This window comes from Chaetura pelagica, unplaced genomic scaffold (assembly GCF_000747805.2).
Source record: "Chaetura pelagica isolate M959 unplaced genomic scaffold, ChaPel_1.0 scaffold490, whole genome shotgun sequence".
Classification (NCBI taxonomy): Eukaryota; Metazoa; Chordata; class Aves; order Apodiformes; family Apodidae; genus Chaetura; species Chaetura pelagica.
Window position 1 is genome coordinate 453,685 of NW_009951936.1, and position 12,818 is coordinate 466,502.

The 12,818-nt window shown below is 38.4% G+C and overlaps 1 protein-coding gene across 1 annotated transcript in view; it reads left to right on the forward strand.

The window, feature by feature from the left end:
- Window positions 1–12,818, forward strand: part of STXBP5L (syntaxin binding protein 5-like) — a 183,340-nt gene that overhangs the window by 107,963 nt on the left and 62,559 nt on the right. The window contains 6 exon segments of the mRNA XM_009996442.1: window positions 923–1,001; window positions 1,177–1,331; window positions 5,202–5,274; window positions 6,591–6,738; window positions 9,313–9,380; window positions 10,182–10,222. Coding sequence (XP_009994744.1) covers window positions 923–1,001; window positions 1,177–1,331; window positions 5,202–5,274; window positions 6,591–6,738; window positions 9,313–9,380; window positions 10,182–10,222 — 564 coding nt within the window.

Here is a 12,818-nt window from a genome sequence, read left to right on the forward strand (position 1 = left end):
TCTGTGTAGCGCGGAGATGTTTTAGCATTTTCTAAAATTCCCTGATTCCTTTTATTTTATAATTTTTAGTCATAGAATTGTACTTAATGTCAGAAGGGACCTCCCAGAGGTCATCCTGTCTAACCCCAGCTCAAAATAGGCCTGATTAAATCAGTTAGCTTGGACAGTGTCAAGTTGACTCTGAACACTTGAACAACTTGAACTTCCAATAACAAATTGCACGGCCTCTTTGGGCAACATCTTCCAGTATGTAATGACTCTCATGGTGCAAATTTTTTTGTTAGTATCTAACAGGAATTTCCCATGTTATAACTTGAGTCCTTTGCCTACCTGTGCCCCTCTGAGAACAGTCTGAAAGCAAGCACAGGCTTTCCAAAGTAACAAACCCAAAACTGTTATTATTTTTGTTTACAAATAACTTTTCTCTAACTGTAAGTACTGAGCCATAATTAATCACAAACTCATTAATTTCAATTGTACGCTTCATTTAATTTTATCACTCAACTAGTTTTACTCCACAGCACATAACATTTGTTTAACCAAAGGACTTAAGTCAATCTAAGAATGACCCTGGAGAAAATTGAGCTTTTTATGGTCATAATGTGTTCAGAAAAAAGCTATACATTTGGTCGAATTTATTAATTATTAATCAAGTATCATCCATCTCTGTAATCTCCATGATTTTTAAATGTTTTTGGAGTGTGGTCTATAGTCTTTAGATGTATGTGGCAGTAAAAACATATAGCCATAATGAATGTAATTAATTTAGATAATTTAATAATTTTTGGAAACACTCATTGTCTTCTGTATCTTTAAAGTGCCATTATCATACTGCTTATGCAGATGCTTTAATGTGTGTGGTTTAGTTTGATGGTTCTGTTATTCTGATGTTTTGATACAGTTTTCATCTTTTTTTCCTTAGGAAAAATGCAAAGAGATGGAAAAAAACCTGAATCTTGTAAACCAATTCTTAAAGTAGAGTACAAGACCTGTAAAAACAGGTATGTTTTTAATTCTACAATTAACTCAATGTTATATTCCTGAGTGAAAGTTATTTTAGAATCTTTCACTCTTTCTTCTGGCAAAGCTGTTTATTATTTAGAGATACTAAGCCTATAATGTAATCTTGTACTGTGTAAACTTATAATCACTATGTTGTGGGTTTTTTTAATACAGTGAACCATTTGTGGTCTTTTCCGGTGGATTGTCGTATGATAAGGCGTGTCGAAGACCAAGTTTAACAATCATGCATGGGAAAGCAATTACAGTTCTTGAAATGGATCACCCTATAGTTGATTTTTTAACTCTTTGTGAAACCCCATATCCAAATGGTGAGTTCATTAAGCAAAACATAGTTATGGAAAATGTAAATTACGGTGTTTTATCTCATGCCTTAATTCCATTCTGGGGACTTCCATTCTCATAGTTGTCTCCATAAACACCACTGAAATTGGCTGCAACATGTGTGCATTCTCAATATAGGAAGCAAGTAATAACTGGACAGCAAAGCTCGCATAAATCTCCAAATATAAGCTTGAAACACATGGACTAGTGTGAGGAAATATAGCTATTAATCAAATATACATGCTAATATTTCTAACATTTTTCATGAGGCTGAAAATCTACAGATTGCTAAATTATTAAAGATTAAACTATTGTGTATCTGCCAAAAAGTTCTTCCACTTCAGCCTGAATTCAACTGTTAAAAGTATTTTGCTGCCTATCATGGGGCTGCCATATTCTGAAGTACATCCACAGAAAACTCCAGAAAGAAAACTAAGAAAAGTTGTAAGTCAAAAAGAAACAAAGTTTAGCATTTTAAGCCCTCAAGCATAAAATTAAAATCTTATAAACATAGCTAAATCAAATGCAAATTTAAACACTTAGTGCATATTTGCTTCAGTGTCATGCAGAAATTATATTTTCAGTAATCAAAATTAGTTTGGGCCTTCATTTAACTGTGTCAAATACAGTAACATTTCCCAGTATGAAGATTTTTTAGTCTCTCCCCCTGCTCACACACTACTATTTAAAAATTGTGGTTTAACCTGTGTTATTTATAGGCTTATATAAAAACAGGCCATAAATATTGTGAATTTGTAGCTGTCCTGAAATGAAGGTAAGTCAGCTGCTGTCAGTTTACTCAGCCTTTTGGCATTAGCCATCTGAAGAGCATACTCTGAGCTTGCACGTGATGGAATGGTTTGCTGGTGTTAAAAAGAGAGTCATAATTTCACATGTGTATTTTTGAAAATAACTTTTATGCTATGTTAACCAATGCACCTAGTGCATCAATTGAAGCATTTAGTTGTTGTTTTAATATTTTTTAATAAAGAAACACTAAATTAAAAAAACAAAGTATGTAATCTTCTAAAGAGTGTATGGGAGGAAGGTGCATGTCAGTATCTGAATTGAGCACAGCAGACTTAGAGGATTCTTTTGGAATATTTCTTTGGAATCACTTTGGAAGTGAGGACATTGTGTATCATCAAGTGGACTGGACCAGCTGTTCTCAAACTGTTTTTGAAGAAAAGTTGTACACGGTAGAAGTATTACTATTGGACAGCAAGAATACATTTTTGGTTTAGTAATTGGATTCAGCAATGCAGTTGTACAACAAAGAGTATTGAGTCTCCTGAGGTGGAAGATAAGGATGGAGAGCAGAACAACCTCCCCCACAATTCAGGAGGAAGCAGTTAAGGACCTGCCACAGCACCTGGACACTCACAAGTTTAGGGGACCAAATGGGATTCACCCAAGAATGGTGAGGGAGCTGGCAGAGGAGCTCACTGAGCCTCTCTCTAATTTATCGACAATCCTGTTCAACAGGGGAGGTCCCAGGTGACTGGAGGCTTCCTAATGTGATGCCCATCTATTAGAAGGGCTGGAAGAAGGATCCAGGGAACTACAGGCCTGTCAGCCTGACGTCAGTACTGGGGACGATCATGGAGAGGTTCATCGTGAGTGTGCTTATGTGGCAACTGCAAGACAGCCAGGGGATCAGGTCTAGCCAGCATGGGTACATGAGGGGCAGGTCCTGCTTGACCAATCTGATGTCCTTCTATGACTAGGTAACCCATCTGGTGCACAGGGGAAGAGCTGTGGATGTTACCTATCTAAACCTTTGACACCATCTCCCACAGCACTATGCTAAAGAAGCTGGTGGGCCATGGCATAGACAGGTGAACTCTTCAGTGGGTAAAAACTGGCTGGATGGCAAAGCCCAGAGAGTTGTAGCGAACAGGACTGGATACAGCTGGCAACCAGTCACCAGTGGTGCCCCCCAGGGGGACAGTCTTGTTCCACTTCTTTATTAATGATCTTGATGAGGGGATTGAGGGTTTCCTCAGTAAGTTTGCAGATGACACCAGATTGGGCATGAATGTTGATCTGCTACAGGGTGGGGAGGCTTTGCAGAGGCACCTGGGTATGCTGGATTGATGGGCCGAGACCAATTGTATGAAGTTCAACAAGGCCAAGTGCTGGGTCCTGCACTTGGGTCACAACAACCCCATGCAAAGCTACAGGCTTGGGGAAGTGTGGCTGTGTCTCCGTTCGACTCAGGTTTGACAACAATGCTTTCGATCCCCTCCCCCTCCCACCCAGGTAGGGAAGGAGAGAGAGGAAAGAGAGAGACTTTATTGGATTGGAAACTAAACTACACAGCTTTAATTAAACACTAATGATATAAGAAAATACATACAATTATATACAAATATGTTCAGGTATGTAGGGTCAGGAGAGCTCGAGGTCGATGGGTCGACGATGATGGATGGATGGAGTTCTCCCCGGACGCCGACCGTGGACAGAAGAGAGGGAGAGGGAAGAAAGAAGGAAGGAAGTTGTCTTCTGCCATCTCCAACCTTTCCCCTGAGCCTACGTAGATATATGGGATGGAATATCTCTGGCCAGTTTTGCTGTCCGTCTAACTCAGCCCCTCACGGGGGGGGCCACAGATCTCCCCGCAGTGTCTGAGCCGGTAGAGCAAAGGCGCGACCTTGAGGGCCCAGCAGTTACAAAAACATTCCAGTGCCTTATCAACCTAGCAGAACACACAGTTGGTAGTTGAAGAAAGCTCACTGAAAAGAAATCAGCAGAAGAAAAACTGGCTTAATCCTGGCTCAAACCAGGACAGGCTGGAAAGCTGCTCAACAGAAAAGGATCTAGGGGCGTTGGCTGACAGCCTGCTTAACATGAGCCGATGTCTGCCCAGGTGGCCAAGAGGGCCAATAGCATCCTGTATCAGGAATAGTGCAGCAGGAACAGAGAAGTGATTGTGCCTTTGTACTCAGCACTGGGTGAAGCCACGTCTCAAATACTCTATTCAGTTCTGGGCCCCTCACTACAAGAATGACACTGAGTTGTTGGAGCATGTCCAGAGAAGGGCAACTGAACTTCTGAAAGGTTTAGAGAACAAGTCACATGAGGAGCAGCTGAGGGAAATGGGATTGTTTAGTTTGGAGTAAAGGAGGCTGAGGGGAGACCTCATTGCCCTCTACAGCTACCCGGAAGGAGGTTGTAGGGAGGTGGGTGTTGGCCTCTTCTCCAAAGTAAATAATGATAGGACTAGAGGAAATGGCCTGAAGTTGTGCCAGGAGAGGTTTAGATTGGATATTAAGAGGAATTTATTTACCGAAAGAGAGGTCAGGCACTGGAACAGGCTGCACAGGGAGGTGATGTAGAGTCACCATCCTTGGAGGTATTCAAGATACGTGTAGGTGTGGCACTTCAGGGCATGCTTTAGCGGGCATGGTATTGGGGTTGTGTGTTGTTGGTGGTTTTGTAGGGTATGTGGTTATGGTTTTTATTTGTTGTTGTGGTGGTGGTGTTTGTTTGTTGTGGTTTTTTTCCCCTGGGTGAATGGTTGGAATCAGTAATCATAGAGGTCTTTTCCAGCTGTGACAATTCTGTGATTCTGTGTGAACTTACTCATATTCTGTTTCTTTATTTTCAATACATCTTCATGTTGGCATGCTATAATATGCTAATTCTATTTCTTCTGTCTGTGTTGATCAGCAATAGTGCCCAAAAGAAATTTCTCAGTTCCTTTCTGGACCTTGTTTGTGGATGTCTAAGATTTGTACCTCAAAACTTGTGGTTTATATACTGTGAATGTTTATAGAACATAAATATGACTTGATTATTTAAAATTACAAGTAGCAGAACTCTGTGTCTTTTTTTACATTATTCCTTGCTTACAGAATTTCAAGAGCCCTATGCTGTAGTTGTGCTTTTGGAAAAAGATCTCATTGTTGTTGACCTGACACAAAGCAAGTAAGTATGGAGTCTTATGTGAAGTAATTTATGTCTTAACTGCTCAGCAAGTGATGATAAAAATAAAATATTATCATGCAATGTCATTTTACTATCTAAAATAATTCACTCTTGCTAATAATTCTGTATGTTTAGCTTCACTCTAAGAGCTAAGATCAGCTAATCAACAGGAACTTATAATAATACTTGTCCCTAAGTTTGGGAATAAATCTAAATCTGCAGTCCCTTCAGCATAGCTTTCAAGCATTCACTCAACATCAAAGTTAAGTTATACTTCATGACATGCTGAATTATGACCTGAATGTGTGTTTTGGAAACCAGATTCAACCACTACTTATATGCATGCCTAACTTTACTAGACTCCACTTAAGTATTTACTTAGGTGTCTTAATAAATAATGGCATTGATTTATAGTGGATCTGCAGGATTATTTCATGACCTAGTTGCTGGCTTAATTGACAAATTGTTCTTTTGCATCTGAATCAGTGTTCATATTGGAGAGGGACTATACATGATGTAATGCATAATCCAATTCTTATTTAATTTCATTCTACCTCTAACACTACCAGCAATGTACATCCACATTCACACTGTTATAACTAAGAACAGATTTTCCCCTTAATGACTTGAAACATTGTAAGTGAATCATATTCTGATCTCACTTTCAAAAGTAATTCAGATCATCTCAGTAATACAAAAAGGATGTAACTGAAGTCAGAACCAAATCTCCTACATTTTTGAATTGCAAGTAACATTGAGTAACATGCCAGAAGTGCAGTCTCCCTTCTTATCAGACTGTCCAAACTGATGGAAGTGAGAAGTAAACTGAGACCTACTTCATCTGTTACTGCAATTGTTCATTATTGAAGTTGTAGTCTACCAACCCAATAAACTAAGCTGCTCAATGTGAAATCCACAGTGGTAAAAGTAGTTCTTAGGTCATAGTATATAACAGGTCCATGAACGTGGAGCTTCTAGAAAATGTGTCACTTCTGTAAAAATAAGATTTTGAGATGTTGGGAGAAATTAGCTCTTAATCCTCATTCAAACAAGTAGACCTCTTTAACCTTAGGAACTATTCACATGAATGGATATTTATGTTACAAGAGGATTCTTGTCACAGCAGTGGTATCTTTGAGTAACTCCACACTATTATTGATGTTAAAAAACAACATACATGTTTGAATAAATATGGGAAAATATTCTTTATTAGTAATGATTTTACTTTGATTCTGTTGTACATTTTAATATAAGAATGTTTTCTTCTATGGCTCAGTGTGTCACAGTGCTTCTAATAAATTGTCTTCCTTAACTAGTTTTCCAATCTTTGAAAATCCATATCCTATTGACATTCATGAGTCACCTGTTACCTGCACAGAATATTTTGCGGACTGTCCTCCAGATTTGATTCCTGTACTCTATTCTGTAGGAGCAAAGCATAAAAAGCAAGGATACAGCAATAAGGTAAACAAAACCAATGCTTTTTTTAATCTAAGAAAGAAGATGTGCAACCTGTTTTTTGTAATATCTTATCAAATTATTTTAATTTTCCTTCTTTGATAATCACTTTCAAGTTGGTCCTACCAGCGACCTAGCAGCATTTGTCCCTGAGAAAAACCATCACTTAAGTGCAACCTTTAATGACTGTTGTGTAGGACTTAATCATTAGGTTCTGGAGTTTGCTGGACCAGCTTGAGTTAAAGGAAAGCCATCAGTGTACTATTCAAATTTATATGGATGTTATCTCTATCAAAGAAAAAAAGTGAGAACGTTATAACTGAAAGAATGTGGTCAATGGCTCAATGTCCAAACGGAGGCAGGTGACAAGTGGTGTCCTTCAGGCGGCAGTATTGAGACCAGTGCTGTTTAACATCTTTGTTGGAGAGAAGGACAGCGGGATTGAGTGTATCCTCAGCAAGTTTGCTGATGACACCAAGCTGTGTGGTGTGGTTGACACCCAAGAGGAAAGGGATGCCATCCAGAGGGACCCTGACAGGCTGGAGAGGTGGGTCAGTGCCAACCTAATGAAGTTCAACAAGGCCAAGTGCAAGGTCCTGCACCTGGGTTGGCACAACCCCAGGCACAAATACAGGCTGGAGGGAGAATGACTGAAGAGCAGTCCTGAGGAGAAGGACTTGGGGGTGGTAGTTGATGAGAAGCTTGACATGAGCTACCAGTGTGTGCTGGAGCCCAGAGAGCAACTGCATCCTGGGCTGCATCAAAAGCAGTGTGGCCAGCAGGGCCAGGGAGGTGATTCTGCCCCTCTGCTCTGCTCTGGCCAGACCCCACCTGGAACACTGTGTACATCTCTGGTGCCCTCAGCACAAGGAAGACAGGAACGTGTTGGAGAGGGTCCAGAGAAAGGCCACCAAGATGATCAAAGAGCTGGAGCACCTCTGCTATGAAGACAGGCTGAGAGAGTTGAGGCTGTTCAGCCTGGAGAAGAGAAGGCTCTGAGGAGACCTCATAGCACCTTCCAGTAATTGAAGGGGGCTACAGAAAAGCTGGGGAGGGGCTTTTTGTCAGAGAAAATAGTGATAGGACAAGAGGTAATGGTTTTAAATGGAGAGAGGGGAGATTTAGGTTAGATATTAGGAAAAAATTCTTCACTATAAGGGTGGTGAGGAACTGGAATGGGTTGCCCAGGGAGGTTGTTGATGCCCCATCCCTGGAGGTTTTTAAGGCCAGGTTGGATGAGGTTTTGTGCAACCTGGTCCAGTGGTAGGGTTCCTTGCTCATGGCAGGGGGATTGGAACTTGGTGATCTTTGAGGTTCCTTCCAATCTTAATGATTCTATGATTCTAAGTTAGCAGAAGAGATTCAGAGCAAGTTGAGGGTTGACAGCATGTCTGTGAGATTTTTATTAAATATAGGTAGTAATTATTTTACTGATCTACCTGTTCTAATGTAATGCTTTTAGAAATAGGACAAGCTGCAGAAATAAAAAGAAGAAAGACAATTCTTTTATGATTTTCAGTCATTAATCTGGTTTATCTGTTGATTAGATATAATACATCATAATAAATTTAGAAAAAATATTGGGTAAAGAAGTCAGACATCAGTTTTCCATTCACATTAACAGAAGTATTCTCCTTGGAACTGCCTTGTTTTCCATAAACTGAGAAACTGGGACCTATCTACTTGTTTTGGGTCTTGCTTCAAAGTACTTTAAAAATATTTCTTTTATTTCAATTTGTCTGCTTATCTATCCTTACCTCAGACACGTAGTTCCCCAAACTTTTCACCACCTACGTGTAGTCATTGCACACTCTCTTGTCCCCTTGCTTTATTTGTGCCTGTGCAAATATACACTCATTTACCACCCATCCATTTTTGTACCCACAAACATCCGCTCCATGTAACCAGTTTGTTCTCCCATTTTTTTCCCACCCACTCATACTCTGTACACATCCTCACCCACTCTTCATGTCATCCTTCATATTCTGTATCCATACATGTCAGCCTTTAGACACAGACCAGCATTTCACTCTACCAGCCTAGACCAAGGAAGAAGATGGGAGTCTTGCCACCATTAAACAAAAGGCAGAGAAGGTCAGGTGATTTCATATGTGCTATAAAAGTCACATTCCCTTACCTCCTACCTTGTAGCATCATGCTCATATATTTGTTTCTGGACCACCTTCTTCAATAGTCTTCATCCTGAAAATATATTCTCAGCCTATTCTGTGTCCAATAGAAACTACAAGAGTCAAGCAATCTGAAAGGAGTAGCAAAACTGTTTGTTACTCTTTCCTCTAGTTCCTGTTTTAGATAGATGAGTGTTAGCTGTGCAGAAATATTTTTAAAACTTAGAACTTTAACTGATAGCATTAAAATGTGACTAAGTTTCAAAAGCATTAATTGATAATATGAAAATGTTATTAAGCTTTAAAAGCCTTAAATGATACACATATCTGTTCTTTTTCTGAGTTGTATTGCTTTTTGGAAGAAGATGCTGTCTACTCTTGAGTTTAAAAATTAATCAGGCAGGTTTTGTCCGAATTAGTTGTGATCTCCATACTCTTCTTGTTTGTTTAGGAGTGGCCCATCAGTGGTGGAGCATGGAACCTTGGAGCTCAGACATATCCTGAAATCATTATTACAGGGTGAGAATGAAACTGAGGATTCGTACTTTTAAAATGTTAGTGTGTACAGCTTTTCATTGTGGGTTAGCTGTAGATAAAAGTTGACCCTTGACAGAGTATGTATATTCTGGCATCCTCCTTTGAGGTACGTAGGAAATTCCCATTTGCTGTAGAAAAAAGAGCTTTGTGCTCAGGGGTGAATTTGGGGGTGAAGTGAGAATTATCATTTGAGGCCCCAGTGTTAGCAAGTCTTTGTGTGTGTGAAGGTGGAGTCTTTGGAAAGGAGAATCCTGTGCAAGATAATGTTTTGGCCTTGAAGGGCACAGAGTATATAATTAAAATGGGAAGCAGTTTTTCTTTTATAGCTGTTGTTCTTTGGCATGCTGGGGCCTTTGCATCTAGGGCCAGTTTGGGAATTCATTTTAATACATCAGCGTTAGTGAGGGTCTGTTTAACTGGGATGAATTTCACCTTGTGGGTGGCCTGACAACAAAAAGTCATAGAAAGGCTCAGATCGCAGTAGAAACCTCATGGGCAGTGCCTGAACTATTTTCAAAGGGGCATGTTGTAAGACAGAAGCTGTTCAGCTAGGAAAGACATGGAAAAATGTTTCGTTAACTTAAGCAAACTGGAAAAAAAATGCATTTTCCTATAGTTAATCTGTAAATATTATTATGTAGTGTCAGTAAGGTATGAAGATTTACCACATGAGCAAAATGTAAGTTTTCTGCTTATATTTGTCACTCACTGAAAGTAGAAGATGTTTTAGGTGTTCTAGAGTTGCATCTTGTTTTAACACATTTAATTTTTTATTTTTTTAAGCCATGCAGATGGATCAGTAAAGTTTTGGGATGCTTCTGCCAGTAAGTTTCTAAAGTTCACTTTTATATAATCCTTACAAATCTCTCACATAAACACACATATATAAATAACATGATATGTAACAGTATGAGCAGTAACACTTAAGATATAATTAGGAATAATAAGGTTAAATTAAGCAAATTTATATCAAATTAAGGGAAAAAAACACTGCTAATGAGCTATATTAGACAGAAAAGAGTGAAAGTCTTTAGGAGGAATAAAAACTCCAGATCCAACATAAAAAAACCTATGGAGGATGAAGTGTTGGTAAAAAATCCATGGGGCATAATCTTGTGTGTATAAAAGTGGACTCAATTATATTTAATATTCAGTTCTACTTGTCATGTCTCTTTTATTCTGAGTACAATATAGTTTTTTTACAGTTAAGTAAAAAGAAAATATTAAAATACAATGATACATCTCAATACAGGTCTAGTCTGGTGAGGGTGGAGATGACCTAAATATTTTCTCATCCTGTCTCAAGTCCTTGGAAATAATTGGGAGCATTTCCATTCATCTTAGCAGGAAAAAGCTTCATAAAGTACTAGTTCCCTATGTTCTAGAGAGAACAGCACATATGAAAATGCAGCATTTTTCCTAGAGAAAATAGGTATAGTGCTTACTAGTAAAGTAAGTTTATTAAAATATACCTGCCTTTTGGTTTAAAGCTAAAATATTCTGGTTCAAATAGTGTAATTGCACCTCAGAAAATTTGCAGTAGAGTGTGTACTGTCTCTCCTATGGTACAAAGATTTCTGGGTAGAATATTTCTTTTATGAGGTATCGGTCTCTTAAAGAAAAGAGAGTATGAAAGAAACTTCCGTATGAAATGTTAGGCATAGAGAGATTTAATTTGACCCTAATAGCCAGTCTGTAACGGTTTCCGAGAGCTTGTATTGTGCAATAGTTGAACTACCTGCTAGTTCCCCACTGTGCTACAGAATTGTAGTGATTAATAGTGCTACCATTTCCAGCCAAATGTGGGGAATGTTTACAAGATTTTAATTACCTAACTTTGTTAGGTAATTCTGCTTTTACCTAGTACCAAATATTTTCACTCCTTTGGATGGACATAGAGGAAGTGAAGGCTTACAAAGCTACATTTCACAAAGGGATTTTATGTAGGCATGTCAACATCAGTATGAGGAGTTGTTTTTTTAATTATATAGTTTGTCTATTTGGAGAAGGAAGAAAAACAGGTGCATGCTGCTTAGGGTTTACATCTTCCAGTATTTTCATGTTATGGTGAACACCAAAAAGAAAAAAAAAATTCAAATCAGGTCAACAAGAGTTTATCTGCAAAGGCAGACATAGGAGAGAGCTCTGATATGAACAAAAATAGGATCATAACTTTTATTTAAAGAAGTAATTTGGGGCATCAGACTTTGTCTTGTGCATATTTCATTACATACTTATGCTCTTGACAAAAATGTGCAAATACAGTCACTAAAGTTAGGGTGCAATAATCTGCAATACAGATTATTGCAAGACCCCAAAACATTTAGCATAAACACTGCACAGGAACCAGTGTGCTAGACATTTCTTTTACCATTCTGTCAGGAATGGGGAAAAGGAAAAAACGTCTCATAGGGAATATAAACATAACCCACTAATCAGTATGTACATGCCGCAATAGGAATTTTTCTTAAAGGTAAAAGCTTAGATGATCATGAATATTCACAATCCCTTCAATAGCAGTGATACTTTTTATGCATCTCTAATACCCTGGACTAAGTTCTGCTTTTCTGGGCATATACTGCATTACTGGTACCATACTTTGTACTTTTTATTTACAAGGTTTTAATTATTACAAAGGTTTATTATTTACAAGATCTTAACTTTTTGGAGAGAGTTCAAATTTCCTTAGAGATTTCATAGCAAACATAATATCCTGCTGATATTTGAAGGCACAAAATAGTTTGCTATTAGACATATTTTGTCATCTTGTATTTGAAAACACAAATTTGTGGGAGACAGGGAATTGCTAAGCCAACAAGGCAGTTTTTAAAATGTATCTTTGCTCAAAAGCAACTGCTGCTTCTTATTGGCCCTTGTGCTGATGGTACCTAGTAATTTACAGAAGCATAGAGAATCTGGCCGTGTTCTTGTGCACTGTGACAAGTATGCATGGACCCATGATGTTTGATTTGAAGTGCCACTCGTAAGTTTGCCACTGAGACTAAGGGCATCCTGAAGCCACTTCCACCACCACAGGAGGCAGGAAGAATTACGTATTAATTACAGAAGCACTTGCTGCAAATTGTGAAAATTTGGTTGCATTTTATATGCTAAAAACTTTTCAAAATATATTAAAAAATTGTATGCTGAAACTCTGCATTGCAAAATGAAAATGTAGTTTTGCTGTTTCATCCTCTGGTTACAGAATAAAAAGACCATTCTTTCATCTTTTTTGTTGCCCTTGTTCCCCAAGCCAGATAGACTGATCTACCATAGTTACATTAATATATGTACAGGCTTTGCCTTTATGCCCAGGTGCTGGGCCTGACTATTCTAACTTTATGCAGTTATTAGTTAATGCCACTGATAAATTAATGTAAAAGTAGTTAAAAACAGGGAGGAGTGTCAATATAGCAAAAT